General features: G+C 47.0%; 2 protein-coding genes across 5 annotated transcripts in view; one reads left to right on the forward strand and one right to left on the reverse strand.

Moving 5' to 3' along the window:
- TBCE (tubulin folding cofactor E) overlaps positions 1-23,643 on the forward strand; it is an 84,430-nt gene extending 60,787 nt beyond the window's left edge. Inside the window, exons 4-18 of one of the 4 annotated variants that reach the window (XR_007122587.1) lie at positions 3,668-3,853; positions 8,228-8,316; positions 11,158-11,257; positions 13,269-13,371; positions 14,528-14,604; positions 15,723-15,818; positions 16,349-16,413; positions 16,513-16,577; positions 18,004-18,156; positions 18,558-18,588; positions 18,683-18,836; positions 20,141-20,251; positions 20,791-20,850; positions 23,074-23,165; positions 23,345-23,386. Coding sequence is in view for 2 of the 4 variants with exons in the window: in XM_047701424.1 (XP_047557380.1) it covers positions 3,668-3,853; positions 8,228-8,316; positions 11,158-11,257; positions 13,269-13,371; positions 14,528-14,604; positions 15,723-15,818; positions 16,349-16,413; positions 16,513-16,577; positions 18,004-18,156; positions 18,683-18,836; positions 20,141-20,251; positions 20,791-20,850; positions 23,074-23,165; positions 23,345-23,437 (1,444 nt within the window). In the remaining 2 variants the exon portion in view is untranslated. Of the gene's footprint in view, positions 1-3,667; positions 3,854-8,227; positions 8,317-11,157; positions 11,258-13,268; positions 13,372-14,527; positions 14,605-15,722; positions 15,819-16,348; positions 16,414-16,512; positions 16,578-18,003; positions 18,157-18,557; positions 18,589-18,682; positions 18,837-20,140; positions 20,252-20,790; positions 20,851-23,073; positions 23,166-23,344 lie in introns of all 4 variants that reach the window. The other 3 variants (XR_007122588.1, XM_047701424.1, XM_047701425.1) reach the window with 3 other exon arrangements.
- B3GALNT2 (beta-1,3-N-acetylgalactosaminyltransferase 2) overlaps positions 22,355-26,285 on the reverse strand; it is a 60,240-nt gene continuing 56,309 nt past the window's right edge. Inside the window, exon 12 of the mRNA XM_047701426.1 lies at positions 22,355-24,918. Coding sequence (XP_047557382.1) covers positions 24,772-24,918 — 147 coding nt within the window. The 3' untranslated portion in view covers positions 22,355-24,771. The remainder of the gene's footprint in view (positions 24,919-26,285) is intronic.

Genomic DNA, 26,285 nt, shown 5'->3' on the forward strand with positions numbered 1-26,285 from the left:
ATAAGTTTGAGACCCACATTGGGTGTAGAGATTACTTTAATAAAAATAAAACTTAAGGGGTGCCTGGGTGGCTCAGTGGGTTAAGCCGCTGCCTTCGGCTCAGGTCATGATCTCAGGGTCCTGTGATCGAGTCCCGAATCGGGCTCTCTGCTCAGCAGGGAGCCTGCTTTCCTCTCTCTCTCTCTCTCTCTCTCTCTCTGCCTGCCTCTCTGCCTACTTGTGATCTCTGTCTGTCAAATAAATAAAAAAAATCTTTAAAAAAAAAATAAAACTTAATAAAAAGGGATGCTATATATATGTTCATTAGGAATTTAACTTAGGAAATGTGTTTAATTTGCCAAAATGAAGCATTGATTTGTATCTATAAGCCCAGACAGAGCTGTGGGAAAGGACAGTGCACCAGTAGTCAGAAATCCAAGGTTTTTGGTCGTGGCTATGATACCTCTAACAGGGGACCCCAGTTTCCCCAGCTGAAACGGGGCTGGGTTAGATGAGAGTTTCTTAAGGTGGGACAGGAGGCCCACCGACGTAAGAATGTCCTGGAGCATTGTTCTAAACAAGCAGATTCCTAGGATCCAGTAAGATTTTCAGATGACTTTCTGCTTTTTAGGTTTGGTTAAGAAGTCCTATGTTTAAGAAGTCCTAGCCCAGGGGATCTCTCAAGTCCATCACTTTGAACTCTTAAAAAATCATGCTAGCTGTATTTGATCTCTTTAGCTGAGTAGCATAGCTGTGCTTCTTAAAACAGCACCTTTTTTTTTTTTTTTTTTTTTAAGATTTTATTTAGGGGCGCCTGGATGGCTCAGTCGGTTAAGCATCCACCTTCAGCTCAGGTCATGATCTCAGGGTCCTGGGATCGAGTCCTGCATCAGGCTCCCTGTTCAAGGAGGAGTCTGCTTCTTCTTGTCCTTCTGCTCCTCTTCCTGCCTGTGCTCTCTCTCTCTTTCTCAGATAAATAAATAAAATCTTTAAAGAATATTTTATCTGAGAGAGAGGAAGCATGCCCAAGCCGTGGAGGAGAGGCAGAAGGGGAGGGGTCCAGGGAGAGGACAGAGGGAGAGGGAGAAGCAGGCTCCCCGTTGAGCAGGGACCCCCCGCCCGATATGGGGCTCCATCCTGGGACCCTGAGATCATGACCCGAGCCCAAGGCAGACGCTTAATCAACTGAGCCACCCAGGTGCCCCCAGAACTGTGTCTTTTGCGACATGAACCTCTCCTAGGGTTAAAATGTAATATTTTCTAGGAAGCTTCTGGTAGTCTGTGATCCTCTGATATCACAACGTACTGTACAGACTCAGAATTTGATTTTACTGCAACAGAGAATTTAATTTCCTGCATCATCAGTTCTCCCCTCACCACTGGATTATTTTTAGCAGCATACAGATCTGCTGTGCCCACCCATCATAAGACGCCGTTGCCCTGTGCTCTTCTCCCCTTTGCAGTGAAGCCCTCGTGGCGAGAGTAGGAAGGGCTCCCCCTGTTGTCTCAGCGTCTGGAACTTGCCCACCAGGCTGCTGCCCCGTGGCTCCTACCGGGGTTAACTTCCTGCATCCTTTCCTAGCACTGGACCAGGTTGTCCACTTCCATCACCGGCTTCAAGGACCCCACACTGTGGGGTTCCAGTGACTTCTGGGCTATTTTTTCTTACTCGTGACATCACTTCTAACTTTCGGGGATCACAACCCCCTTTCATTTCTGCAGACCCACTTTAAAAAAGTGTGTGTTTATATGGATGAAATTTATCAACCTGAGTTTTCATCCTTTTTAATCATGGTGACTTCTAGGAAGCTTTGATTTCTTTAAGTGTCAAAGGTTATGCTCTGGAATAGTGTTTGTAATTTCTGGCAATTTATGTATTTCATCATTTATTCTCCAAAGTGATCAAATGATAATAACATTTATGACTATTTTATAGTAGATACTTAAATCATCCTGAAAATAAGGTCTAATTGCCATGATGTAATGCTGAAGCCTGAAATTTAAGGGGTCCAGAGACCCACTTTGAATCTCTCGAAAAGCCTGACAAAGTGGTCATTACATTCAGTGATATGATTAATTTTAATACTAAATCTACTAAAAATTGCTCGAAAATCTGAAATTGTGGCTAGAAATTGTGGCTAAATATCCTATATTTCTGTAGAATTCTTCCCACATTCTCTCTTTTAGGCCCATATTTAACCTTTTATTTTTTATAAGATTTTATTTATTTATTTGACAAAGGTGTGGGGAGAGAGAGAGCACAAACAAGGGGAATGGCAGGCAGAGGGAGAGGGAGAAGCAGACTTCTCACTGACCAGGGAGCCTGATGCAGGACTCGATCCTAGGAGCTTGGGATCATGACCTGAGCTGAAGGCAGATGCTTAACTGAATAGCCACCCAGGTGCCCCATATTTAACCTTTTAAAATATATTTAGTTGAAGGTTGTTACTTTTCAGCTTTTGTACCTAAGCCTGCTATCCACAAATGTTTTTATCTCTTTGTGTCCTTATTCAATCTTTGTCTGTAGATGTGATTCCTCTATAGTTGTGTTATGTACAGTTTGGTTCAGTTTTTAGAAATCTCAACATTATTCTCTGATTAATTTTATTAAGTGTTACAGCTAGAATTTTTAATGACTACATCTGTCCGGTTTACTTAATAGTTCCTATCCAGCTGGGCTTTTTTATGGTTTCCAGAGTTCCTTAGTTACAAATAAATGCTATTATACAGAATCTTTGTAAATGCAATTTTGTTTTTATTTTTAAATTATTGCCTGCTGACAAGTTCCCAGGAATATGATTATACACTCAAAACCAAACCTAGCCTTGCAGTCTTTGACGTGTTAGGATTGTTCTTTATTTTTGCCAGTTTTGTTGAAAATAGTTTCATTATTTGAATTTGCATTTCTTAATCTTGAGCAAGGTAAAACTTTCCCCTGTGGATTTAATACTTCTGTTTCCTGTTAGGTGAATTGTCTTTTTCATATTTCTTGTCTTTTTATCTGCTGGGACTTAAGCTTGCCTAAGCTCACAGCCCTTTTTGATCAGTCATATCAATTACACATTTGTATAGTGCTTTCCCTTTTATGCTGATTTTGATTTTTCAGCATAGAGCAAATTTTGCCGTCCTTCAGAATATTGCTTTTATGGCCATTCTGGTGAATGATATTTTCTTTTTCTTTTTTAAAATTGTGTGATTACTGGGGCGCCTGGCTGGCTCAGTCAGTAGAACAACTCTTGAGCTCAGGGTTATAGGTTCAAGCCCCACATTGGGTTTTAGGGATTACTTAAGAATAAAATCTTTAAAAAATTATATAATTGCTTTTGTTTGCTACTGTATTTATAAACAAATTTGTAAATGTAGGCATTTCACATTTGTGGCAGACTGACAGTTCATAAAGGATTTTTGAATGTGTCATTAAAAATTGTTTTTTTAAGATTTATAGGAGAGAGTGTGTGTGTGCGAGTGGCGGGGAGGGGGTGGGCAGAGGAGGGACAAGAGAGAATCCTCAGGCAGACTCCCGACACAGGGCTTGAAACACAGGCCCCTGAAACCGTAACCTGAGCCAAAAACAAATCAGACGCTGAACTGACTGAACCACCCATGTACCCCTTGAATGTGTCCTCTTATTTAAATGTCCCCATTGATGATATTTTATCTGTTCCATTTCTCTTTTTTTTTTTTCCAGACATCCAACAGGGGGATCCTTTATTCGTCCCAACAAAGTAAATTTTGGAGTGGGCTTTCTCACTGCAGTTAAGAATCGCTATGTGTTAGAAGATGGACCAGAGGAAGATGGAAAAGAGCAAATTGTTATAATTGGAAATAAACCCGTGGAAACTATTGGTTTTGACTCTGTTATAAAACAGCAAAGGTATGTAGGCTTGATAGCGGTAGAACTGACTTTGATGGTTTCATCACTGTTCAGGATTAAAGTTCAGTGGACTATATGTTGATACTCAAAACTTTGCCTCCAAACTGGTCTGTCCTTTCTGCACAAACAGCCAGTTGAAATCAGAGGAATCTGAGGACTGAGTCTTTGGGGAAATTAAAAATTCTTAATTTAGCATAGGGTTGTTGGGCTTTTCTGGATTGGAATTAAAACATTACCCATCATTAATATTTATACCAGCCGTCTTGTCTAATAAGTAAGATTGACATTTTGGTCCTTTTCTATTTCATGGTGCCATTTCTAGCTGGGTGGTAAGTCAGAAATGGAAACAGAGGTCCAAGTTGCTACCTACCATGTGGCATGCTGGGCCCTCTAGAACCAAGTTAGTTTCCATCTCTGGATGCACACCCTTTCTTCCCTGGGGTGATTGTGAAGTTGCAGAATCTTGGGTCCCATCCTAGACCTGGATCAGAATACTATGGACTCTTGCTTTTAAGAAGTACCCAAAGTATTATGAAACTCTCTGTACACTGTGGTTCTGTGAAGAGAGGCCTTCTGCCCACTCCGATTCATGGGCTGAATCACAGTGAGTAGAAGCTGATGTTCCACAGAAACACAACTGCGCGAGAACCTTCCAGGTGACCGTCAGTGCTGTGGTGTTTGACCCTGACCCCACAAGGTGGCCTAGTAGCGGCCCCTGGTGGCCACAGTGGAGAGTACATTTCTAGCCACTTGGCGTCTTTCACTTTTCTCTCTAAAAGTCTCTTAAATCAAACTGGGGTTTTGTTGGAAGTCCATGTATTTGCTATCTTATTTTGCCATTATTGTGAAAATTTACACCAGATGTAAAATTTATATGGAGACCGTGTGGAAGAAGAAATTCGTTTCTGGATGCCTCTGCTTTTTAGCATAGGTGACCAGCATTAGTAATAGCAACTAAAATATTCAGGGAACCATCCAAATACCTAGAAACAGAGAATGGATAAGTTATGCTGTATTCATTCCATGGCAGTGAACACGAGCAGCAGCTACCACTCGGTGCAACAGTACGTGTGAAATCTCATTAGTACAGCGTCCAGCCAAAGTAGTCAGCCAGAAAGTGCACCTTGAATGATTCTGTCTCCATGAAGGTCAACACCAGGAGCAACTGATCGATAGTGTGAGAAGTCAGGGTAGACGATTTTGAGTGGAGGAAGCACAAAGAGGACTTCCCGAGTTCCGGGGATGTGTTTCTTGATCCGGATGGTGGTGACCTGTGCGTATTTATTTAAAATCACTGAGCTGTGTACCGATGTGTAGGTAGGCTAATCCATATACTTTTCCTACGTGGGATTTTTTTCAATAAAAAATATGTGAAGGAGGAAAACTCAAGGAAATAAAGATTTTTTTTTTTTAAAAGCAACCACTGGACTGTGAATTACAAAGCAGCTTACACTCATTGTTGAGGATTTAGAAAATAGAAATTGAACAAAAGGAAGTCGTGACTCATGCTACCACCAAGAGGTAACTGTCATGGATATTTTTTGCTTTTTATCCAACTGGTTTACTTGGATTTAAAGAACTACGTGCTTTATAGGGTTGGAGCTCTTTCCTTCATCTTCCCATTTAAAATGCAACTATTGAAAAAAAAAGTGCAACTATTGAAATATCTTTTACCCCCATAAGAAGCACATTTTTTTCTTTTTCTTTTTTTTTTTTTTTTTAAAGATTATTTATTTATTTATTGACAGAGAGAGATCACAAGTAGACGGAGAGGCAGGCAGAGAGAGAGAGAGAGAGGGAAGCAGGCTTCCCGCCGAGCAGAGAGCCCGATTAGGGACTCGATCCCAGGACCCCGAGATCATGACCTGAGCCGAAGGCAGTGGCTTAACCCACTGAGCCACCCAGGCGCCCCGAAGCACATTTTTTTCTTACTGGTTAATCTGAATACCCTGGCTTCTGTGAAAATTGCAAACCGATTTTCCTGCCCTAGCTTATGAATGACTGTGTAACTCATGAATTCTTTTGCTGCCTGACCCAGCTCCTGGAGGCTCATGGCGCTCCGTAATTAGCTAGCATCTCCCTTGGAACTGACTCCCTGTTGGAGTCCGGCTGGGTCAGACGTTAGCTAAGCCACCTTCTAATTCTGACACTTTGCAACTTCTAAGCCTGAGTCTCCTCATTTACGAAACAATAACTAAGCTGTTAGACCTGCTGTGGATAACACTGGAGAGTGGGTAAATAGTGGTCACCAGTGTTAAGGAGGGACAGAATCCTCCCCTTGAAGCCGTCATGTTATCTTCTTAATAATATCCAGCTGACCAGCTCTGAGTTTGTGCCCCTTAAGACTTACGGAAAAGGAATTTAAAAAAAACCAATAAAAACCAGCATGTGTGACTTCTCTTGCAGATGGCTCTGGCTCCGGACTGAGGTCTGTGCTGAGACCCGGGCTCCCACACTCTCTAGCGAGGTTTCCCTGGGCCCTGCAGCCAACTCAGCAGGCACAGTGAGATATTTTTAATTTTAGAGGGAAACCGTGGCCTCTGTTGCACACAGAACAAACTCTTAGTTTGAGATTGTTCAGTTCCGTGATAATCCTACAAGTCCTTTTATTGCCGTCCCATCCCCGCAAAGCTGGGGTTTTGGTGTTTCTGTGATAAAAAGCGAGTATCTCCTGAAAATCATCATGAAACAAGAAATGAACGTAGTGATGTCCAGTCTGATTCCAGGGTTTGGGAAGTTGTGCTGGGCACAACTGACACTTACTGACAGTAAGTTTGAAGGACACAAATAATTATTAAGTTGTTTGGCCCTAACTACTTACTAAGTGCAAATTCGGTGTGATTTGTTTTGTTTTGTTCTGTATGACTTACGGGGACACTGAAAAAAATGCAACACCAAGGGCACTGTCAACTTGAGCCAGTTTGGGAGCCCCTAGACCTTTGTTGCTGCCTTTCTCCTGGTTTCTCATGACTGTAATAGCACATGCCTGGGGTTTCGATGGGAGTATTTCCCCCAAAGGCGGTCAGTTTTTCGTTTGTTTTTATAAATACTTACAAAATAACTTCTGTATGTCAGGCGGTGTTCTGAGATTTCACAAATACTAATATGGCATTTAAAAAAATTATGAAGAGCACAACACAGAGTTTACCATCTTAACCATTTTTAAGTGTATAGTTTGGTAGCGCTAAGTACATTCACAGTGTTGTGCAGCTGTCCTCACTGTCTATCTCTAGAACCCTCCCAAAATGAGACTCTGTCCTGCTTAAACAGCAGCCCCCAGCCCGTGACAGCCACCATGCTACTTTCCTCCTCTGTGAAGTTGACTCCCTAGGGACCTCACAAGTGGAAGCCCGCAGTATTGTCTTTTTATGATTGGCTTCTTTCCCTTGTCATAATGTCCTCAAGTTTATCCACTTTGTGTTGTATGTCAGAATTTCCTTTCTTTTTAAGGCTGGGTAATATTCCATTGAATGGACGTACCACACTTGGTTCATCCATTCATCTATCGATGGACATCTGTAGCCCATTTGGCTACGGTGGTAATGCTGCTGTGAAGATGTGTGTGTAAACCACAACATTTTAAAGCTGTGGAATCTGAGGTACAGAGATTCTAACTCCCCTCAGGCCAAAGGAAGTGGTGCACTTGGGATTTGAACTCAAGCGATGGGGCTCTGGATTCCCTGTTCTCGATACCATACGGGCTCTTTCAGTGATCAGAAAATGCAGGTCCTCTGCCCTTAGAATGTGGCTTCTGAGATTTATCTAGTAAAGCTGAAGATACGCATGCTTTCCTCATCCTAGAGAGACTTTCCACGTATGAATGCGAGAAGCATACGACAGTGTTTACTTCAGCCCTGCTGGGAATAATATAACTGTCAGCAGAGGAGTAAACAGATTAATTGTGGTCTCCAAGATGTGGAAACAAATGCTCTGGAGCACATGGGTTGACGTAGCTAAATCTCACTGCTGAACAATATACTGTTGGGGGAAAGTAGCTTGGAGGAGGATACATACACTAGGATACCATTTATATCCTGTTTCATTATAGATGAAATGCTATGATTGTTTAGGGACATGGAAACGTGCAGTCAGACTATTCTGTGCTTCCGTTTAAACAAACACCGAGTGTGGGGGAGCAGAGGAGGAAGGAACATGCTGGAATGGGACACGAAGGACTTCAGCTATATTTGTAGTGTCTGTAACACTTTCTTTTTCTTCTCTTTTTAGTAAAGCGTTATTTCTGAATCTGGCTGGTGGGTACTGGTATTGGTTATTTTTGGTAACTTCTTACAGGAAATGCTTTTTAACTTTTTAAAGGGCCAGTGGACGTGTCCGTGTTTACCCATACGTGTGAACTCTGTGTTTTTCATGCAGTCAGCTGAGCAAGTTGCAAGAAATTTCTCTGAGGAACTGTGCCGTGAATGGTGCTGGTGACAAAGGAGCAATTGCCAAAGTGTGCCCTGGTATCCTTTTCACTGAGAACCTGACTTTGGACTTGAAGCTCATGCGGGACACAGCCAGGAACCTTCCCGGTGTCTGTTCTGCCCAACTTTCTTCCTCAGGGCCTCTCTGGCTTCCCTGTGCCAGTCGCCGCTATAGGAGATTATTTATCTTCCCGGATCCCTCTGCCTTCAGGTGAGGCAGCGGGCCTCCCCCCAGCCAAGGAAATGTCTGGATAGGGCTCCTCACACAGGCCAGACATGGCTGGCACCTGCCTTCCGCCCCAAGCACAGACAGAGCACCCAGGCAGCCGTCTCGTGTGCAGACCATCCAGTGTGGACAGGGAGAGAGAGGGGGAGCCGGAGGCCTCGACCACACCCCGGGGCCCCCCACACCAGCCCACCTGGACCGCCTTCCTGTTTCACGCAGCTGTGCGTGTTTGTCACGATCCCTCAAAACAGGCCCTTCCAAAGTTTGTCATCCTTTTCTCTACCTTCTCTTAGAAGAGTTTTCGGTTTGTGTTTACCCTACATTGCTTTCATGTCCACAACTAAGAATACAGGAGATAAGTTTAAATGAAAAATCCCCCTGGCAAATGAACGAGATTTTTTCGAACTTTCAAAGGTTTTCTCTCAATTCTTTAAGCCTGCCTCATCTCTGTGTAATAATTTATGCCCAAGATAGTTTATAATCCGTGTTCTCTGGGGGAAGAGACGGCTCATGAGCAGTAGTCTCTAGCCAGCTATTCTGAGCTGTCTCTGTACTGCATGCTTTGTGACTCCCTCAGTCGGGATCTGGTCACCTTGCCTGTGAGCAGCCCCTCTGTGGGCCCCAGCAACCCTTTCCCTATGGACAGTGGAAGCATTGTGGATGGAGTATTTGGGTAAGGAGCAGAATGCCACGGGCAGCATCTGGAACATTCTGTGATCTGCCCGGCCAGCTACTAAGTGATTTTAGAAGATTGGGAATTGGGTGGTTCAAGACTTAATTTCAGCATATCGGAGATATGGCCAGTAGGTGGGTTTGGGAACGGCGACTATTTGCTCAGAGTTGTCAGCAGGGTCCTGGGGAGTCAGCATCTCGCTTGCTGATGCTGTTCTTTCCTGCGGAGAACATCCCGAGTCTTGAAGAAATGCGGTTTCGTGAGATGATCAAGGGAGGGCTGATCCTTGCAGGTATAGAGATCGATGTCTTCCAGTTGCTGAGTGAATTCTCGCCTGCAGTGAAAGTCTTGTCTGTGTCTAATCCATTTGTCCCTTTGGAGTGGCCCCGTTTGAGGTCACTCCCTCTGCTGGGACATCAGGCTGCAGGAACGCTGAGGCCCTGAGCTTGCCGGGCCTGGGAAGCTCCTCCAGAGAGGGGATGAGCTCCTTCCTGCTTTGCCAGCTGGCTCTGCGCCAGGGGAGTCTGGGCCTGCGAGCAGGAACCAAGTACCGCCGACAGATCCTTGGCCTGTGCGTGTGTGCGTGCGGGGCACTGCACGACAACTGCCAGCTTGTTTAGAGCTGATTTCAGAGCGCGGGTCATCTCTGTGCTCTGGATCACCAGCAGGTGTGTGTATAACCCTGCCCTACGGGATGGAGAGTATGAGCGAGTGAAGGATTACTGGACTCCTGCCCTGGCTGACCAGCCCCGTGGTCCAGAGCTAGCAACATCACGGAAATGAAAGGTGGCTGGAGTCTGACCGTGAGGCATGAAAGCACCCTGCCCAGCAGTTGCAGGCAGGTCCAGACCCCCCAGAAGCTCCCATTTCAGTCAGAGACTAGCCAAGATTTCCTGGCCTAGGTGTGGCCTGAGGTGTGGCCTAGCCCCTGTGGCCTTTGTGCCCTCATTTCCAGCACCTCCCTTTATCTAAACCCGTTCTAACTTGAGGGCCTCGGCTTGTCTCGTTCTCTCTGCCCAGATGCTCTTCTCCCTGATGGTATTCCTCTTTGCCTGTGGTCTCTGCTCAGATGGCACCTTCTCCGAGAAGACGGTCTTCCACGACCAGCGTATATAACGTACCCACACACCCCTCTCTTGTGTCTGTGGCTGCTACTGTGAGCCTGTCTGTAGGTGGCATACTGCAGAGGCACGTGCTTATCGCTGTCTCCCCGACTGTGACTGTTGAGTTCGCTGCTCTCCTCTTGGCCCCCTCCCCACGGTCGTGGAACAGAAGAACGAATGGTTCCCAGCACAGCAGAGTTGTGCGAAAGACCCTCCTTCAGCAGGTCCAGTCCTGCCCCAAGCTTCTCTTCTGTCTCTCTGCCTGGGGGTTCGGAGCTGCGCCCCCTCTTGATGGCACCGTGCTCCCTTGAGATGTTCAGCTCAGGAGCCTTTTCCTGTCCTGCTTGTTTCTGCTTCTCTGAATTCCCACATCATTCTCAGCACTTCAGAACCTTTGTCCGCGCTAACCCCCATGGTCTGTTCTGGAGGTGTGGCTGGGGACTTGGGGGTTCTTGTGGGTTGGAGCAGAGGGAGGCCCCACAGGAGAATGACACGTGGCTATGAGGCAGCCGCTGGAGGGATTGCCTGGCACGAGGCATAAAGCAAACTCACCACCATTGTTCTTTTTTTTTTTTTCCACTCTTTTTGATGGATATTGCTAGAATGATTTCACCTTGGTTAGGACCTTTGGTTCTTACTTACTTGATTGTAGAGGTTAGTCTCCAATTTGCAGCATATGACAGTGAATGTTTTCGTTTCTCAACGAGGAGTGGGTGACTTACAAAGGTAAAAGTAGCATGTGCTCCTGAAAACATTTCAGGCAGCATGGAGGGTGTAACGTGAGAAGGTAAAGATCCCTGCTCCGGAATTCAGAAGTGACGACTGTTCTGTTTTGTGTGACTCTTTCCATCTTATTCTTCCTTAATGGGTGCTTTGAGATATCAGAAAAGTAGATTTGTCAAGAAACCTGTTGTCCTCGTGGGATGAAGTCCTAGATATTGCTGATCAGCTGAAACATCTGGAAGTTCTTAATCTCAGGTATGAGCTCATGGGTGTCCATTTGTCACCTGTTATGAAAACCCCAACATGTCCTCATTCCCTCATGGCATCTCTGTGGGAGAGAGGGAAACACAGCTCAGTGGAATTTAAGCTTAATTTCTTCTTCTTCTTCTTCTTTTTTTTTTAACTAGACCTTTTTAATTTTGTTTTGTTTTGAGGGCCCGTGAGTTGGGGGAGGGGTAGAGGGAGGGATAGTCTTAAGCAGGCTCTATGCCCAGCGTGGAGTGCAACTCGGGACTCGATCCCATGACCCTGAGTTGATGATCCGAGCCGAAAATGAGTCAGACACTTTTTAAAAAATCAACTTATTTTTAAAATTTTAATTTTTAAATTGTTCCATTAGCCAACATATAGTACATCATCAGTTTTTTGTTGTTGTTTTTTTTTTAAGATTTTATTTATTTGACAGAGATCACAAGTAAGCAGAGAGGCAGGCAGAGAGAGAGAGAGGAGGAAGCAGGCTCCCTGCCGGGCAGAGAGCCTGATACGGGGCTTGATCCCAGGACTCTGGGATCATGACCCAAGCTGAAGGCAGAGGCTTTTAACCCACTGAGCCACCCAGGCGCCCCCATCATCAGTTTTTGATGTAGTGTATGTGCAGCATTTCATTAGTTGCATATAACACCCAATGTTCATCACAATACGTGACACTTAACTGGACCGCCAGTTACTTATTACTTATTTATATTTAAGCTTTCCCCCCAACGAGGGACTCAGAGTCACAACCTCAGGATAAGAAGAGTTTCATGCTCTATTGACTGAGCTAGCCAGGCGCCCCTTTTCTGGGGGATTGGAGGGGGGAGTCTTTTGGTTGAGGGAGGGTTGGCCTGTCAAGTGGGAGATCTTGGTGTCTCTTGTGAGGCTACCCATGAAGGATGGGCCTTCTGGGGGAGTCAGTATTTAACTGGGGAGTCAGAGAGGGGCTGTGAAGAGTGCTTATTTGTTCCGAAGCTTCTGGCACTTGATTGCTGTAGGAATGAGCAATTTCGTTGGAATGCTGTCTCCTTCTGTTCTGATAAGGATTGTCCACCAAGCTGCATGTTTCACTAATGGCCCCATCTTCCGGGCCTCTTCCACTGCTTGGTTAGTTTCAGTCTTAGAACCTGATTCCCCGAGGGCTCAGCCAGGTGGGAAATATGAAAGTCCTCGAGCCAGCCTGGGGTGGACAGGTGGCTGGTACCTGGCTCAGGCGGTTCAGTGAGAGCGGAGAGTCAGGCCTGAATCAGTGGTGCTCCAGATAGGGCGGAGGGTGTCCTCTGACCCCTGGCATCTCCTCTTCTGGAAATAGGGGCTCATGTGTTTTCATGGTACCTTCTTTCACAGTGACTCATTGTCATTGTCAGGATTGAGCACTATCTGAGATCAGGATCACAAGAGAGCACCAAGAAGGCAGTGACTGATTTTATCCATCCTGATAGCGAGAGAGTGGTTTCGAGACCCTGGAGGAGCGGGACTGTAGCCCCCGGGGCAGCCTGTATCAGTAGGGCAGTTGAGAGGGTGCTGGATTTTGTGGTGTCCACACTCTGCCTTGCGAAGCTGGACACTGACCTTACGAATGCCTGAGGCTTAAGCTCCAGAACATCTGTGGATGTCAGCTACCAAAAAGTCGTGCATCGCAAATACTAAAAGTGAGGTAGCCTGGACTCCCTTGGCTTTTAATTAATTTCGCTTTAAGGTCAAAACAAACCAAATGCCTGCTATTAAATCCCAAGTTGTTGGGCGCCTGGGTCGCTTGGTTGAGCGACTGCCTTCGGCTCAAGTCATGATCCTGGATCCCGGGATTGGGTCCCCCATCGGGCTCCCAGCTCCATGGGGAGTCTGCTTCTCCCTCTGACCTTCTCTCATCTCAAGCCCTCTCTCACTCCCGCTCTCTCAAATAAATAAATAAAAATCTTAAAAAAAAAATCCCAACTTGTTGCTTTTAGGGACTTTCACTTGGGCCTCCTGGGGAGTGGGTGATCAACACATTGTGACTTCTTTTTCTACACAGTGAGAATAAACTCAGCTTTCCCTCGGGTTCACCAGCTCGAACCGGAACATTTCCTGCACTGAAGGTTTTAGTCCTTAACCGAACAGGAATAACATGGGCGGAGGTAATCCTATTTCTCCAGTTTATTACCCAGAAATAAGAAATTTAAAATTCTTGGCTTAATAGGGAATGGAAGCACACCTGTGGCTTGGTTTTAATTATCCTGTTATCCAAATAATAGGATTCTTTAAACTGTCTCACTGAAAGGAGTTACAGAATCATTGCAGTGAAGTAAAATTTTATATTTTGGGATTGGGATTTTCTCTCTCGGCTCCTTCTGGATTGTTCTGGTGTCTTTCTGGACTGTAGCACTCCATAGTGGGGTGGAGTTAACCTATGCCGAACTTGAAGAGCCCTCGACTTAGCTGTTGATGGAGCTTCTCCGCATGTGCTCCAAGGCAGAGCTGCCAGAAGATTCTCGCATCCTTTTCTCGTTTAAAGTTTCGCTCTGGAATCCACTGTTCATCGTGTACAGCTGGGTTCAAAGTGGACTCGTGGGTATTTTGCCTGGTAGCATTTGGAACTTCTATCTGGCACTGCTGTTTTCCATCAGAGGTGACCTGTATATGTGCCCAGTATATTCTGTTTTCGCAGATATGTACCTTCGCCACAAAGTCCTTGTCTTTGAAATGCCACTGAGGTGCCTCCCGTAGAGACCAGTTGCCTTTACTGGTGCGCTTACGTCCTAGCGCTCCTTCCTCCAACATGGGATTAGAGTTAGCCTGAGAACAGGCAGTGCACATAGAAATTCAGGTGCTAGAGATGGTGGTGAAGTTCAAGTGCGAAAATGCAGAAATAGTTTGGGAAACGCCATCTGATGAGTGTATTCTTTGCACACCCGGGTCGGCATTGGGAACTGAGCAGCGGTATTTAACATCAAGTTCCTTCCTTTACTGGAGCAAACTATGTCACGTGCTAAGAGTGTGCGCAGTGCATGTCTGCACATCCACTTTGCAGTCCTCATACAGTTCAAGACCTCCCTGGAGGATGCATTCACAGCTGCCAGAGCGCCGACTGTATACGCTCCCATGTCATCGAAACACTTTGTCGCCGGCCCACCAGTGCTCCCGGCCCGAGTTAGAGTCCGTGATGGAGTGTCCATAGGACATTTTGTTTCTAAAACAGTAAGGGAGCTGAGTTAAAGTGGAGATATAGTAATTAACACACAGGAAGAAACATGTAAGAGAGGCTGCTCCAGCCTGAACTCCGTTTCTCTCCAGGTGCTCCGGTGCGCCGCTGGGTGGCCGGTCCTTGAGGAGCTGTACCTCAAGTCTAATGATCTCCTCATTTCGGAACGGTAACAAAGGCTTACTTCTGTCCGTGTTTCGCCGTGTAGTCTGAATAAATGAACAGTCTCGATGATGCCTCACACTGGTTTTTCTTTTTAAAGGATTTGCCAGTGAGAATTAGAAACCTGCTTATTCTTTACAAAGTAGGGCGCCTGTGATCATTGGTCCTGATTGAGGAAAAGCCCATCAGAGTGAGAGCCTTAAGTTAAATATATTTGAAGACAAGAATTTTATTAGTTTCACAGAAATATATTTAATTTCTGTTTCTAAATGGAGGTTCTGTAGGAAATGTTTTATAAGGATCAAATAATGCATTTTGATCTTTTTTTCAAATAATGCGTTTTAGGTAGCATTATCTGCAGAAGGTTGATGTACCAGAGTATATATAAAAGTTCTCCTTAAGTAAATTAAACATGTTGTTTTTCTCTTTTGTTGATTATCATTAAATTATTATTAAAACTAAACACGGGCAAATTTACAACAAATTCTCATTGAACAGATTCAAGTTAATGAGATTTTACTGTATGGAACTATTTTCTATACAGACAACTGCAGGTGTTTTTGTTTTAAAATATTTTGTTTATTAGGGAGGGAGGGAGAGCAGGAGGGAGGGAGGGAGAGCAAGTGAGTGGGGGAGGAACAGAGGGAGAGGCACACACAGCCCCAATCGGGGCTCGATCTCATGACCCTGAGGTTATGACTTGAGCCAAAACCAAGAGTCGGACACTCAACCGACTGAGCCACCAGGTGACCTAGGTGTTTGAAGACACCTAGCCACCTAGGTGTTTTCAAATTACACTTTTTATTTTGAGATATTTTGAGATTCCCATGCAGTTACCAGACAGAATACCCAGAGATCCCCTGTACCCATGAGCTAGATCCACGCCCTCGGTAACATCTTGCAGAGCTGCGATTTCATATCACAGGCAGGGTCCTGACATCGGTCCAGTCTAGACAGAGAACGTTTCCATCACCATCAGGGCCCCGTGTTTCCCTGGTGTGGTGCTGTCCACCTGCCTCCCGCCCCTCCCTTTCCTTTACACTAAAGGCAGGTACTTTAAAGCTGTATCTTCAAAAACAATTAAGAGATGAAATTCACATTGAAATGTTTTTAATTTCCATACAGGCCGGCTGATGTCCTGCAGACAGTCAAGTTATTAGACCTTTCCTCTAATCAATTAATTGATGAAAATCAGCTGTTTCTAATAGCCTATCTGCCCAGGTAATTTGCTTCTTCAGTGCTGCTTGCAATAGTGCTTAGAAATGGTTAGTAAATGGATCACATCCTGTCTTTGCTTTCTCGGTGGAAATGTGATGATGATGGCATTCACAAACTGAGGAAGTCCCTTTGGGACATTTTTATTTGCATTTATGCGGACCATGTCCCTGCAAACCGCATACACTTTAGTCTACATCTGCACTAGGTGACTGAAGAATGAATAATTTGGCCCTCGTGCTGATGTCCAAAGTCTTCATTCATTGCCTTTTGGGAAGTTAGACCATGTCTCTTTCCTCTCTGAGACCCATGAGCACGTAGCACAGCCGCGGGCACCAGGAACCGGTAGGCCACTGTAGAACCCTCAGAGCACGTTCTAGAGTCCACTCCGTATGCCCCATACTGCACTGTTTCTCAGCGTTTCATGTGGCATGAGAACCTAGGGTGTGGGGGAAATAGTACAGATGCAGTCTGGTTGATAGACTGTAGCATTTTCTACTGCGCTTTATAATCAAATTTAACATTTTAAATTTCAGATTAGAACAACTCATCCTTTCTGACATTGGACTTTCTTCTATACGTTTTCCAGATGCTGGAACTGGTATGTGAGATCATTAGCTCCCCTCCCCTGCCCAGTACCTCATACTTAAGCTCCTTCTTTCACTTCTCCTGTGTAACTTCGTTCTCCTTTTTTCTCTAGGGCATAAGACTTCCATGTTTCCTTCCTTGCAGTACCTCGTCGTGAATGACAATCTGATCTCACAAGTAAGGGCTTCTGCGGAATGTATGTACCTCATGAGCCCTCGTTTACGCTCTCAGGAGAAGTTCGTCAGTTCCTTCCATTACAAAATATTTACTTCATTTTAAAAATATGCTTTATAAAGTTCATTTTACTTGCACTATAGTTAACATGCAGTGTTGTATTAGTTTTAGGTGTATAGTGACCCCACCCTTCCACACATTACTCAGGTCTCATCAAGCTAAATACACTTTAGTCTACACTCTCTTTCCCCCATCTCCCATTCACCTCCCCTCTGGTGACCATCAGTTTGGGCTCTATAGTTAAGAGTCTTCTTTTTTTTTTTTTTTTTTTTTTTTGGTTTGTCTCTCTCTTTTGTTTTGTTTCTTAAATTCCATATGAGTGAGATCATATGATACTTGTCTTTCTCTGACTGACTTACTATGCTTAGCATAATACCCTCCAGCTCCATCCATGTTGTTGCAAATGGCAAGATTTCATTCTTTTTTTTTTTAATGGCTGAGTAATATTCCATTGTATATACGTACATCTTCAGTCATCAGTCAGTGGACACTTGGGCTGCTTCTGTGGTTTGGCTGTTGTAAATAATGCTGCTGTAAACATAAGATTGAATGTATCCCAAAGTTAGTGTTTCGATTACTGGAAGTTAGTGGTGCGATTACTGGATCATAGGGTAGTTCTGTTTTTAGCTTCTTGAGGAACCTCCATATGATTTTCCACAGTGGCTGCACCAGTTTGCATTCCCACCACCAGTGTGCAGGGGCGGGGGGGGGGGGGTTCCCTTTTCTCCACATCTTCGCCAGCACCTGTTGTTTCTTGTGTTGTTGATTTTAGCCATTCTGACAGGTGTGAGGTGATCTCTCATTGTAGTTTTGACTTGCATTTCCCTGATATTGAGTGATATTGAGCATCTTTTCATGTGTTGGCCATTTGGATGTCTTCTTTGGAGAAGTGTCTGTGTATGTCTTTTGCCCATTTTTCATTGAATTATTTGTTCTTTGGGTGTTGCGATTGCTAAGTTCCTTTTACATTTTAGATACTAACTCTTTATTGGATGTGTTATTTGCAAATATCTTGTCCTATTCTGTAGGTTGCCTTTTAGATTTGTTGCTGGTTTCCTTTGCTGTGCAGAAGCTTTTCATTTTGACATAGTAAGAAATATTTTAAATTGAAAGAGAAATGCTTCCCCTCAGAAAACCCTAAAATGTTAAGAGCTTAATTTAAGTCACAGTAAGCAGACTGTCATTGTACATGACATGGTTCTAGAGTAAAAGTGTGTGGTCTCCCCAGTGGGTGCTCCATGCATAAGGACAATCCTGCACCTCGGGTTGGAACGAGGGGTTTTTGCTTTTCTCTTGCTAGTTCAGGTACTCCCAAGAAATGAGCCTGAAACATGTTTATTTTCACGTATTCTCTTTTGCTGGGTTTCAGTGGTCGTTTATCAATGAGCTGGATAAGTTACCGAGTCTGCACGCTCTGTCCTGCAGCAGAAACCCCCTGACGGAAGAGAACAAAGCAGCACATACCACGCGTGGGCTCATCATCGCCAAAATCGGTCAGTTGAAGACCCTGAACAAATGCGAGGTGAGCGCTGCTTTCAGGATCTGATGCCTCTTAGAACAGGAAACACATGATCAGAATCGTCCCGCGCCTGAAGCATGATGCCTCTTCTGGGCTCCTCAGGAGGTGGCGTCCTGGAGAAGCCTGTTGCTTGGCGGCCTTGAGAAGGGGCCGGGCGTGTCAGGGGTTTGTTCCTTTGTCTTGGGGGGATTACAGGAGGAAGAGCCAGAGAGCTTGTCCTCTTCTTCTCAGCCACTGCCCTCAAGAAGTGGCGGGGGCAGGGCCTTGCCGCCCCTGGGCCGCCCGCCGGGGACAGTGTGCTCCGGGGCGGGGCGGGGCGGGGGTGCCCCCTCGGCCGGACGCCGGCTGTGGACACTCTCGTGAGGAAAATGTAGGACGAAGTTCTCACCTCCTTGCGCTGTCAGCTCCTGAATCCTGTCCCTGTTGGAAGGGACGGTAAGAAGAGACGCCCCGTCGCTCTCCGTGTGATGACCGTCCCTCAGCGAGCGGCAGGGCAGGGCACAAAGCACAGATGGCGTTTGTCCCGCAGATCCCGCCGGAGGAGAGGCGCGGCGCCGAGCTCGATTACCGGAAGGCGTTCGGCAGCGAGTGGAAGGCGGCGGGTGGCCACCAGGACCCCGAGCGGAACCGGCCTCACGCGGAGTTCCTCGCGGCGCATCCCCGGTACCAGTCGCTGTGCCTCAGTACGTTTGCGGGCCGCAGCCCTCCCGCTCCGCCCCCGCAGCCCCAGCCGCGGGGCGTCGGAGGGGACCCTCGGTGGCCCTGCTTTTCTTCGGGGCGTGGTGGGGTCCTCCCAACGGGCCTCCGTGCGGCGCTGGGGCCGCGTCCGCAAGCCCAGGAGCCAGACTCGAACCGGCCTCTTCAGGGCAGAGTCCGCAGCCTCGCTCCGCAGAGGGAGCGCGGGGAGTCCGAGGCCTCCTGGAAGGGCGGGATCGGCATCGGGGCGCTGGGGTGGGGGCAGCCCTGCGGTGGAAGCCCCTCCCGTCTGCCCGAGTTCACCCCCCGCCCCTCTCCCCTGCGCCGCCCCCCCCTGCTTCGCGCCGCGGGAGAGCGGGCGACCCCTCCTTGCGGGGCGCAGGAGCAGCGGCGGCCCCGGCCGAGCCTGCGGACCTCGCACGCGCGGAGCGTGTTAAGGTCGAAGCCGGGCCCCGGTGTTGCTGAAGCTCCCGGGGCAGTGGTGACCAGCGTGTCCGGTCCCCTCCGCGCGGCTCGAGGGCGCCCCCACCCCCGGCCCTCCCCGCCCCCGCCCGGGGCTTCCTTACCTTCCCCACCTGGGTCCGAAGGCCCCGAAGCCCCCACTTGGCGACTCTGTCCCTGCCGTCCTCCCCGTTTTGACTTCGTCGTCACTCCAGATGTCACGTGTCCGGGACGTTCTTTCTCAAACCCGTTTCCCGGTGCCGGTCGCCGCATTGCGCTCCGGCTGGGGCGCTGGCCGTGAGGACGCGACGCCGCCTGGGGGGCGCTTTCCGCTCCCGGCCCGGAGCTGCCCGGTTTCCCGCCGCTTCGGGGAGCCCGAATCACCTGGGGGCGGGCGGGGGAAGGGAGCTTCTGTCCCGCAGCCGCGCGGGTCGGGCTCCGTGTGGCTGCTGAGAAGGCCCTGAGGGGAGACACGGCCTCTCGCGCGGCCTTGAGAGAAACGCAGGCCCGGGTGGGCCCCGCATGAGTCCGCGCAGGCGACGCCTGCCCTCCCGCCGCTGCCTCTTGACGCCGCTTTTCCAGGCGGGGGCTGGGCCCAGGCACCCAGCCTGGCATGGCGCCATCTGGCTGACACCTGAAGGTGTCCCTTGAGTTGTGTCCCATCTGGTCCCGGGGTTCTTTGAGGCGCCGAGGGGTGGGGGGGGCTGCCTGGACGCGGTGGCTGGCCATGGCCGTCCCCCTGCAAATAAACTAGCCTAGTGAAGGGGACAGGTCCCAGGTGAGCGAAGCAGCTGCTCCTGGAAGGAAAAGGCTACGGGGGTCCTTTCGGCGCCTGTATTTTTCCTTCTAGGGGCCTGGTTTATCGTGATCCGTGTTTATGCTTCTTGCACAGAATACGGTGCGCCCGAAGACGGGGAACTCAAGACACAACAGCCGTTTTTGCTCAAAAACCAGCTACTAAGTAAGAACCGCACACTCAAAGACCGCTTTCTTGTATGTGCGTCTTTGGGCGCCGACACAGATAGGGACGGTTGCTTTTTTCTTAATGAGGTACCTGGAGGAACCCAGTTTTGAAAGAAAGGAGGAATTCTGGAACATCTCTGAGTTGTATCACAAGTTTTGGCAGTTCCCATGCTTTCAGCTCAACTGTTAGAAACTGGGGCGGGGTGTGTGAGAAGTGTGCTGACTTGTGGTTTGTAAATGTGTGACTTTCTGACACGGGGACGCAGGCTACACGGTCAGGCCAGGAGTCGGCGGGAGCAGGGGAGGCACTGGAATGTTGGTCCAGCGCTTTCTGTTGTTAATTCTGTGAATAACGGTTGTTAATCGTTAATTCCGTGAACAATCAGTAGAAGGAATTTTCAACATCAGTAAGAGCTGTTCCTGTATTAGGATCTGGGCCCGGTGGTCTTACAGTTGGGGGGCAGGTGCAGTTCAGGTGTGTGCAGTTTGAACCCTTATTACACTAGCTCTCAGTCTTTTTCCTTTTTCTCTTTCAAGCACTGAAGATAAAATATCCTAATCAAGTTGATCAGAAAGTCCTAGAGAAACAACTGCCAGGTAAGAAAAACAGGACTTTTGTCTCCTTACACTTAGGAATCACTGGCCTAGGCATGAGTCAGCTGGTAGAAAGTATCTAGAAGCTCCATTTGGAGCTTCTAGGTTTTCACTAACCTTTTATGATCTAAAATACAATGTGTCCTTCCCCACAAACGCTCAAGTCTCCCGTACCCGTAGCAGCTTGTGGAGGAAAGTCTTGTTAAACAATGACCTATTTAGCCAAAGCCACGAGTGCGGAGCAGCATGGCCTTTCCCGAGCCCACCGCTGTTTAGTGTCCAAATTGTGGCGCTGGTCCAGAGAGACTCACTGGGCCCGAGGTCCTACTGTCCCTTCGTAAAACAGGAAACCTGTCTTGGTGAGCTGAAGTGTGATTACTTGGACATTTGTGACTTCACATACACTCTGCTCCTTGCCAGTTAGGAATCCCCGCAGAAAGTTCTCAGATGTGGTCTTTTAATGGACACACTGAAATGGTTTTCTTTGGAACTCTGTCTAAACGTCACTGTTACTGGAACGGAATTTGCTTCATCCCGAAAATAGTTATGTCAACCAACTAGATTGATCTAATATACTTAGAATTACAGTCTCTCGAGTGTACTGTGCCTTGTCAGATGGAAGCCCGCCTCATGGTGAGAGAGTGGTACGGACGGGTTAAGTGTGGAGCAGCGAGGCTCTGAGATGAAATGTGTAGCGCCCTAAGCGACTCTCATAAAATACTTTGCTTGTGAGTGGAGTAAATTCACATTTTAAAATGTCTGCCTTGTAGCACTTGTAATGGCAAATTCCCCCACCACCTGATTGCTCACCAGTGGGGAAGGGGAAGGGCCGAGTAATCCCCGGCAGCTCGGTGCCCCACGGTCAGGCAGCAGGAGCGAGCACGCAGGGGTCTAGGGTCGACTGTGCAGTGTCGCTGCCACGAGTCGCCATTTAAATTGAAATTCATTAAACTGAAGTAAAAAAATTCAATCCTGAGTCGTCCTGACCCCGTGGCCCTTCAGGGTCTGGCCGGCTGCATGGACGGCCGGATGAGAAAGCAGCACATGGGGTTAGGACATCACAAAACCCACCCGACCTAACAACCGGAGAAAAGCCTGGAAGTGTAGACCCCCATTGAACTTCCACAGGGGGCCTAGGAAGCCACAAACCATCTCCACATTTTCTCAATGTTAAGACAGTTGTGTGTTATATTGACATTAGAAATGGTAATAGTATTTAGAGCATTACGGGCAAATTGCCATCTTTTTCTGTAGACCCAGTGCAGGTGGGCAGATTTCTTACTAGGATTCTTGTACGGCCAAAGTGTTTGTTTCTGACATGACTTAGGAATGGGTCCTTTCCCGTTGGTCTTGACCCATCACTAACCACCCTCCGAACAGTGAAACCTGGTCCACCAAAATCTGTAAGAAGGACAAGATTATCTACACCTATTCATAGACAAAAGAACAAGTTATGTGAAGTATGTCAATTGTTTATATTCAACACATAAACAAGGCCAGTTTTTACTCTAAAATAAAGATAACATTTATTATCACAAGTTGCATAAAAACACAGCTTTACAAAAATCATTTTTGATAGAAAAATATTTGAATACATGTGATATTTGTAGGAACACCATACTATTGCTGTACCTTCAGCTAAAGCTTCAAAGAAACTATATTTCTCATCATCAAAATATCCAGTATTTGCCACAACCCATCTTTGGAAAGAAGTTCATAGCGTTTTCTGAACAAACCAAGGCATCTGCTCAAGAGGCATGTCCCACATCACGATCTCACAGACCGGTCCCTGCCTCATTCCACAGAGGAGGAAACCAAGGCAGAGCCATGGAGAGGCGCCCTCTGGACGCCTGAGCCCCCGTGCCAGCATTCTCGCTGCCATCTGTAAGCGAGTCACCAGAGGTTTAGAAAGTAAATGATTTTACTCAGATTTACTCCTCTGTGCAGAGAACGGGATTTCTGGTTTATTCAGATGGAGGAAATGTTCGCCACCACTGAAATGGAATCCCACTGTCAAAGGGCACTTAGGTCAAACCCTAGCTCAGTTCCCCACGTGTCGGGTCAGCGGTGTGGAACCGGCTCTCGGGGCGCATGGGGCAGGTGAGACTTTCCCTAATGATGTCCACGGGGAAACGGATACCGTGAGTCGTTGCAACTGTGGTCTTGTCATACGAGCTAGATTGACACGTGTCGTTTGAGAGAACTGAGGGAGTTTTTCTTTGACAGACTCCATGACAATTCAGAAGGTGAAGGGACTGCTGGCCCGTCTTCTCAAAGTCCCTGTGTCAGAACTGCTGCTCTCCTATGAAAGCCCCAAAGTAAGTAGCCCACAGAACAGAGTCCCGGCTGAGTCCCCCTAGTGTGACACACTGTGAATCTAGGGCTCCACGTGACACGTATTGTTTCTAAATGGGAAATATATGCCTCTCTTCGGGAGGGGGTGCATGTATGAAGATGCCTCTGCCTTTATCGCCCCAACCCTTTGTTCCGTTTGTAGATGCCTGGCAGAGAGATCGAGCTCGAAAACGACCAGCAGTCGTTACAGTTTTATTCTGTGGAAAGTGGAGATTGTCTGTTGGTGCGATGGTAATAATGAACTAAGAAAGTCTGGGGACTACACTGTTTATCATGACTGGGTGTGGGGGTCACCGGAAATAAAGGGTTTATTGGAACAGTTCTGTCAGAAAAAGAGGTTTTACAACTTGCCCTAAGCATAGAAAAGGTGGTATTTTCACTGGGAAGAGACCATTCTAGGCATGTATGTAACAGCAGTAATAAAGGCTTTGCACCTACTAATGATTTTCTGATTTTATTTCATATTTCGTGACTATACATTTCTATATGTGGAGATTTAAATATTAAATAGAACCTAGCTAGTCTAATGAAATCTGAACACAGTTAATGTCGGTCATAGGACCAGTTCTAATGGAACTCTATGGATACTATGAGCTTATAAAGTTAGCAAAATGATTTGGACGGTCACTTTGGGAAATGTCGCTTAAACTTAGGCATTTTCTATGTGTAACGTGTGCTGTGATCTCTTCCCTTCATTACCCTGTTTTTAGAGGACTTAAAAAATTCATTACACGCTTTTCCCTACAGTTGTACCTAAGCTGGGCATATATCCTACAGAAGATTTCCATCTCTGATTGGAGTTCACTCATATTAGGTAAACATTACACAATGACGGGAGGAAAGAAAAATTCATTCTTTTAAAGTGTCTGCTACTTAGCAGTATCCTTCCCTATGTCACTAAAACCCAGAGAGGTATTTGATTTACAGCCACAGAATTTTAGCTTTTTTTTTTTTTAAATAAAGCCTGAAGGTCACTGTCTAGTATTATGTTAAACAGCAAAAGAAAACTGAAATTAGCTCACTTAATAAGTGAACTTTAAAAACCAATGTCCAGAACTGAGACATATATGGGTTCCTTTTCCAGTTGCCCACTTCACTCAGACATTTCCATTCCCAAACTTTGGTATAAGTGACCACACAGCATTCTGTGAGTTGTTTTTGGCCCTTCATGATCCTAATTATGCCTCACAGAGCCATTCTGTAATCCAGGCTGGAATTCACATTCTTAGTTACTAGATTTCTGAACGAGACCAATTTTAACCAAAAGTGATAGGTAATGAATTATAAACTAGAAAGGATACCTCAGGTTTTAGAAACATGTTTTATAAAACAATTTGGTGTTTTTCAAATGGTCTTCCAATATGGAAATAAAATTTTTATGTACATTATCAGTTGATTTTTAAAAAGGAAATTTTGTGCAAACATTTAGAAATATCACATTGGTTTCAGGTAAAAAGTGCCAACCTAGAACTATCTGGAACGACCACAGCATTTGCTGCCTAACTGCGGGCTCCCCTCCAACTGACCCCAGCTGCTCCCAGGCGTACCGTCCTCCTCCGGCACAGCAAGTTAAAACCCTCCCGCTGCTGCTTCGCACTGACAAGGATCCCCACACAGTTCCTTCAGCTGCCACAGCTGCGCCAGCTCCTGGGGCGAGTACTGTGGGGAGGACAGCATTCCCGTCTCACATGTCTTCTCACACAGCCACAGGCCGTCCTGGCGAGAAACCAAACCAAAGTGAACTCGGAGCCATGGAAATGAGCTTGTAGGCTCTGGGGGTGGGAGGGCGGCGGAGAGGAGTCTAACCGTATGCGCGTGCGTGTGTGTGTGTGTATGTGTGTGTGTGTGTGTGTGTAATTTAGAAAACAGAACCCGTGTCTCAACCTTGACCCTGGGTGGGATGGAAAGGGTCTGCCCTGAGCACCTGGAATCCTAGTCTGCCCTTAGCTGGGGTCCCGTTCGCCAGCAGTGCAGTCGGAGATGGTCATGGCCTTCGGTGCGAGGCAGGAACAACATCAGTCCTCTTTGTAGAGAACATTTTAAATACTTCCTTTCCAAGGACATGAGTTCACACACACAAGTCTCTGAACACATCAGGAAACAAGCTCCCTGAGCTGCGTCTGCGGACACACCTGCCCACACAGACCCACCAACCCCAGCTACCACAATGATCAGACGCAGAAAATGCTGTTCAGCGTTCGGCAAGTCAAAGCCGGGATTTTGGGAGGACGCAGGGCGGTCACGTCTGGCCCAGGAGAGAGGGTTCATCCCCGTGCACCCCTGACACGAGCGGGGCCTGCTCTGGGCCCAGGCACCGCACAGGCTTCCTGCCCTACCCGTCCCTGCGTGTGCCTCTACCCCCTGCAACTTCTGTGGCCAAAGTGGAAACTGCAGGAATCAGAAATTTCCCAGAAAGCCTTGAGCTGAAGCCCAGCTTCATGCCTGCCTCTTCCCAGGGCCCCTGTTCCCATTTCCGACCTCCGGAGATCCCTTCCTTCTTTCTTTCCCTGACCCGGCGGTCAGTGGATTTCCAGGAGCACCTTCCGGTACTTACATCCGGGGTTGCATCTGCATCAGTCAGAAGAGCTGAAGGGTCCCCGGACTGTTAACGCTGCTGGGAACTTGCCAGCAGGTTCCTTAAGGTCTTTTTTTTTTTGAAGTGATCTCTGTGCCCGACACGGGCTCAAACTCAGATCAAACTTCAGATCAAGAGCTGCAGGCTCCACTGACAGAACCAGCCAGGCGCCCCTGACTCCCTGTATTTTAAAGCTACAAAGAACTTCTAATGGAACATATAAAAACCTAATTCTTCTCTGTGGGTGGGAAAACTTCCATCCAAAATATTTCTTTTAAACTCAGAAAAGTAGGGGCGCCTGGGTGGCTCAGTGGGTTAAGCCACTGCCTTCTGCTTGGGTCATGATCTCAGGGTCCTGGGATCAAGCCCCGCATCGGGCTCTCTGCTCGGCAGGGAGTCTGGCTCCTCCTCCTCTCTGCCTCTCTGCCTGCTTGTGATCTCTGTCTGTTAAATAAATAAAATCTTTAAACTCAGAAAAGTACGCGAACACAGGTGGACGACTGTGAGC

Source organism: Lutra lutra, chromosome 14 (assembly GCF_902655055.1).
Source record: "Lutra lutra chromosome 14, mLutLut1.2, whole genome shotgun sequence".
NCBI classification, from domain to species: Eukaryota; Metazoa; Chordata; class Mammalia; order Carnivora; family Mustelidae; genus Lutra; species Lutra lutra.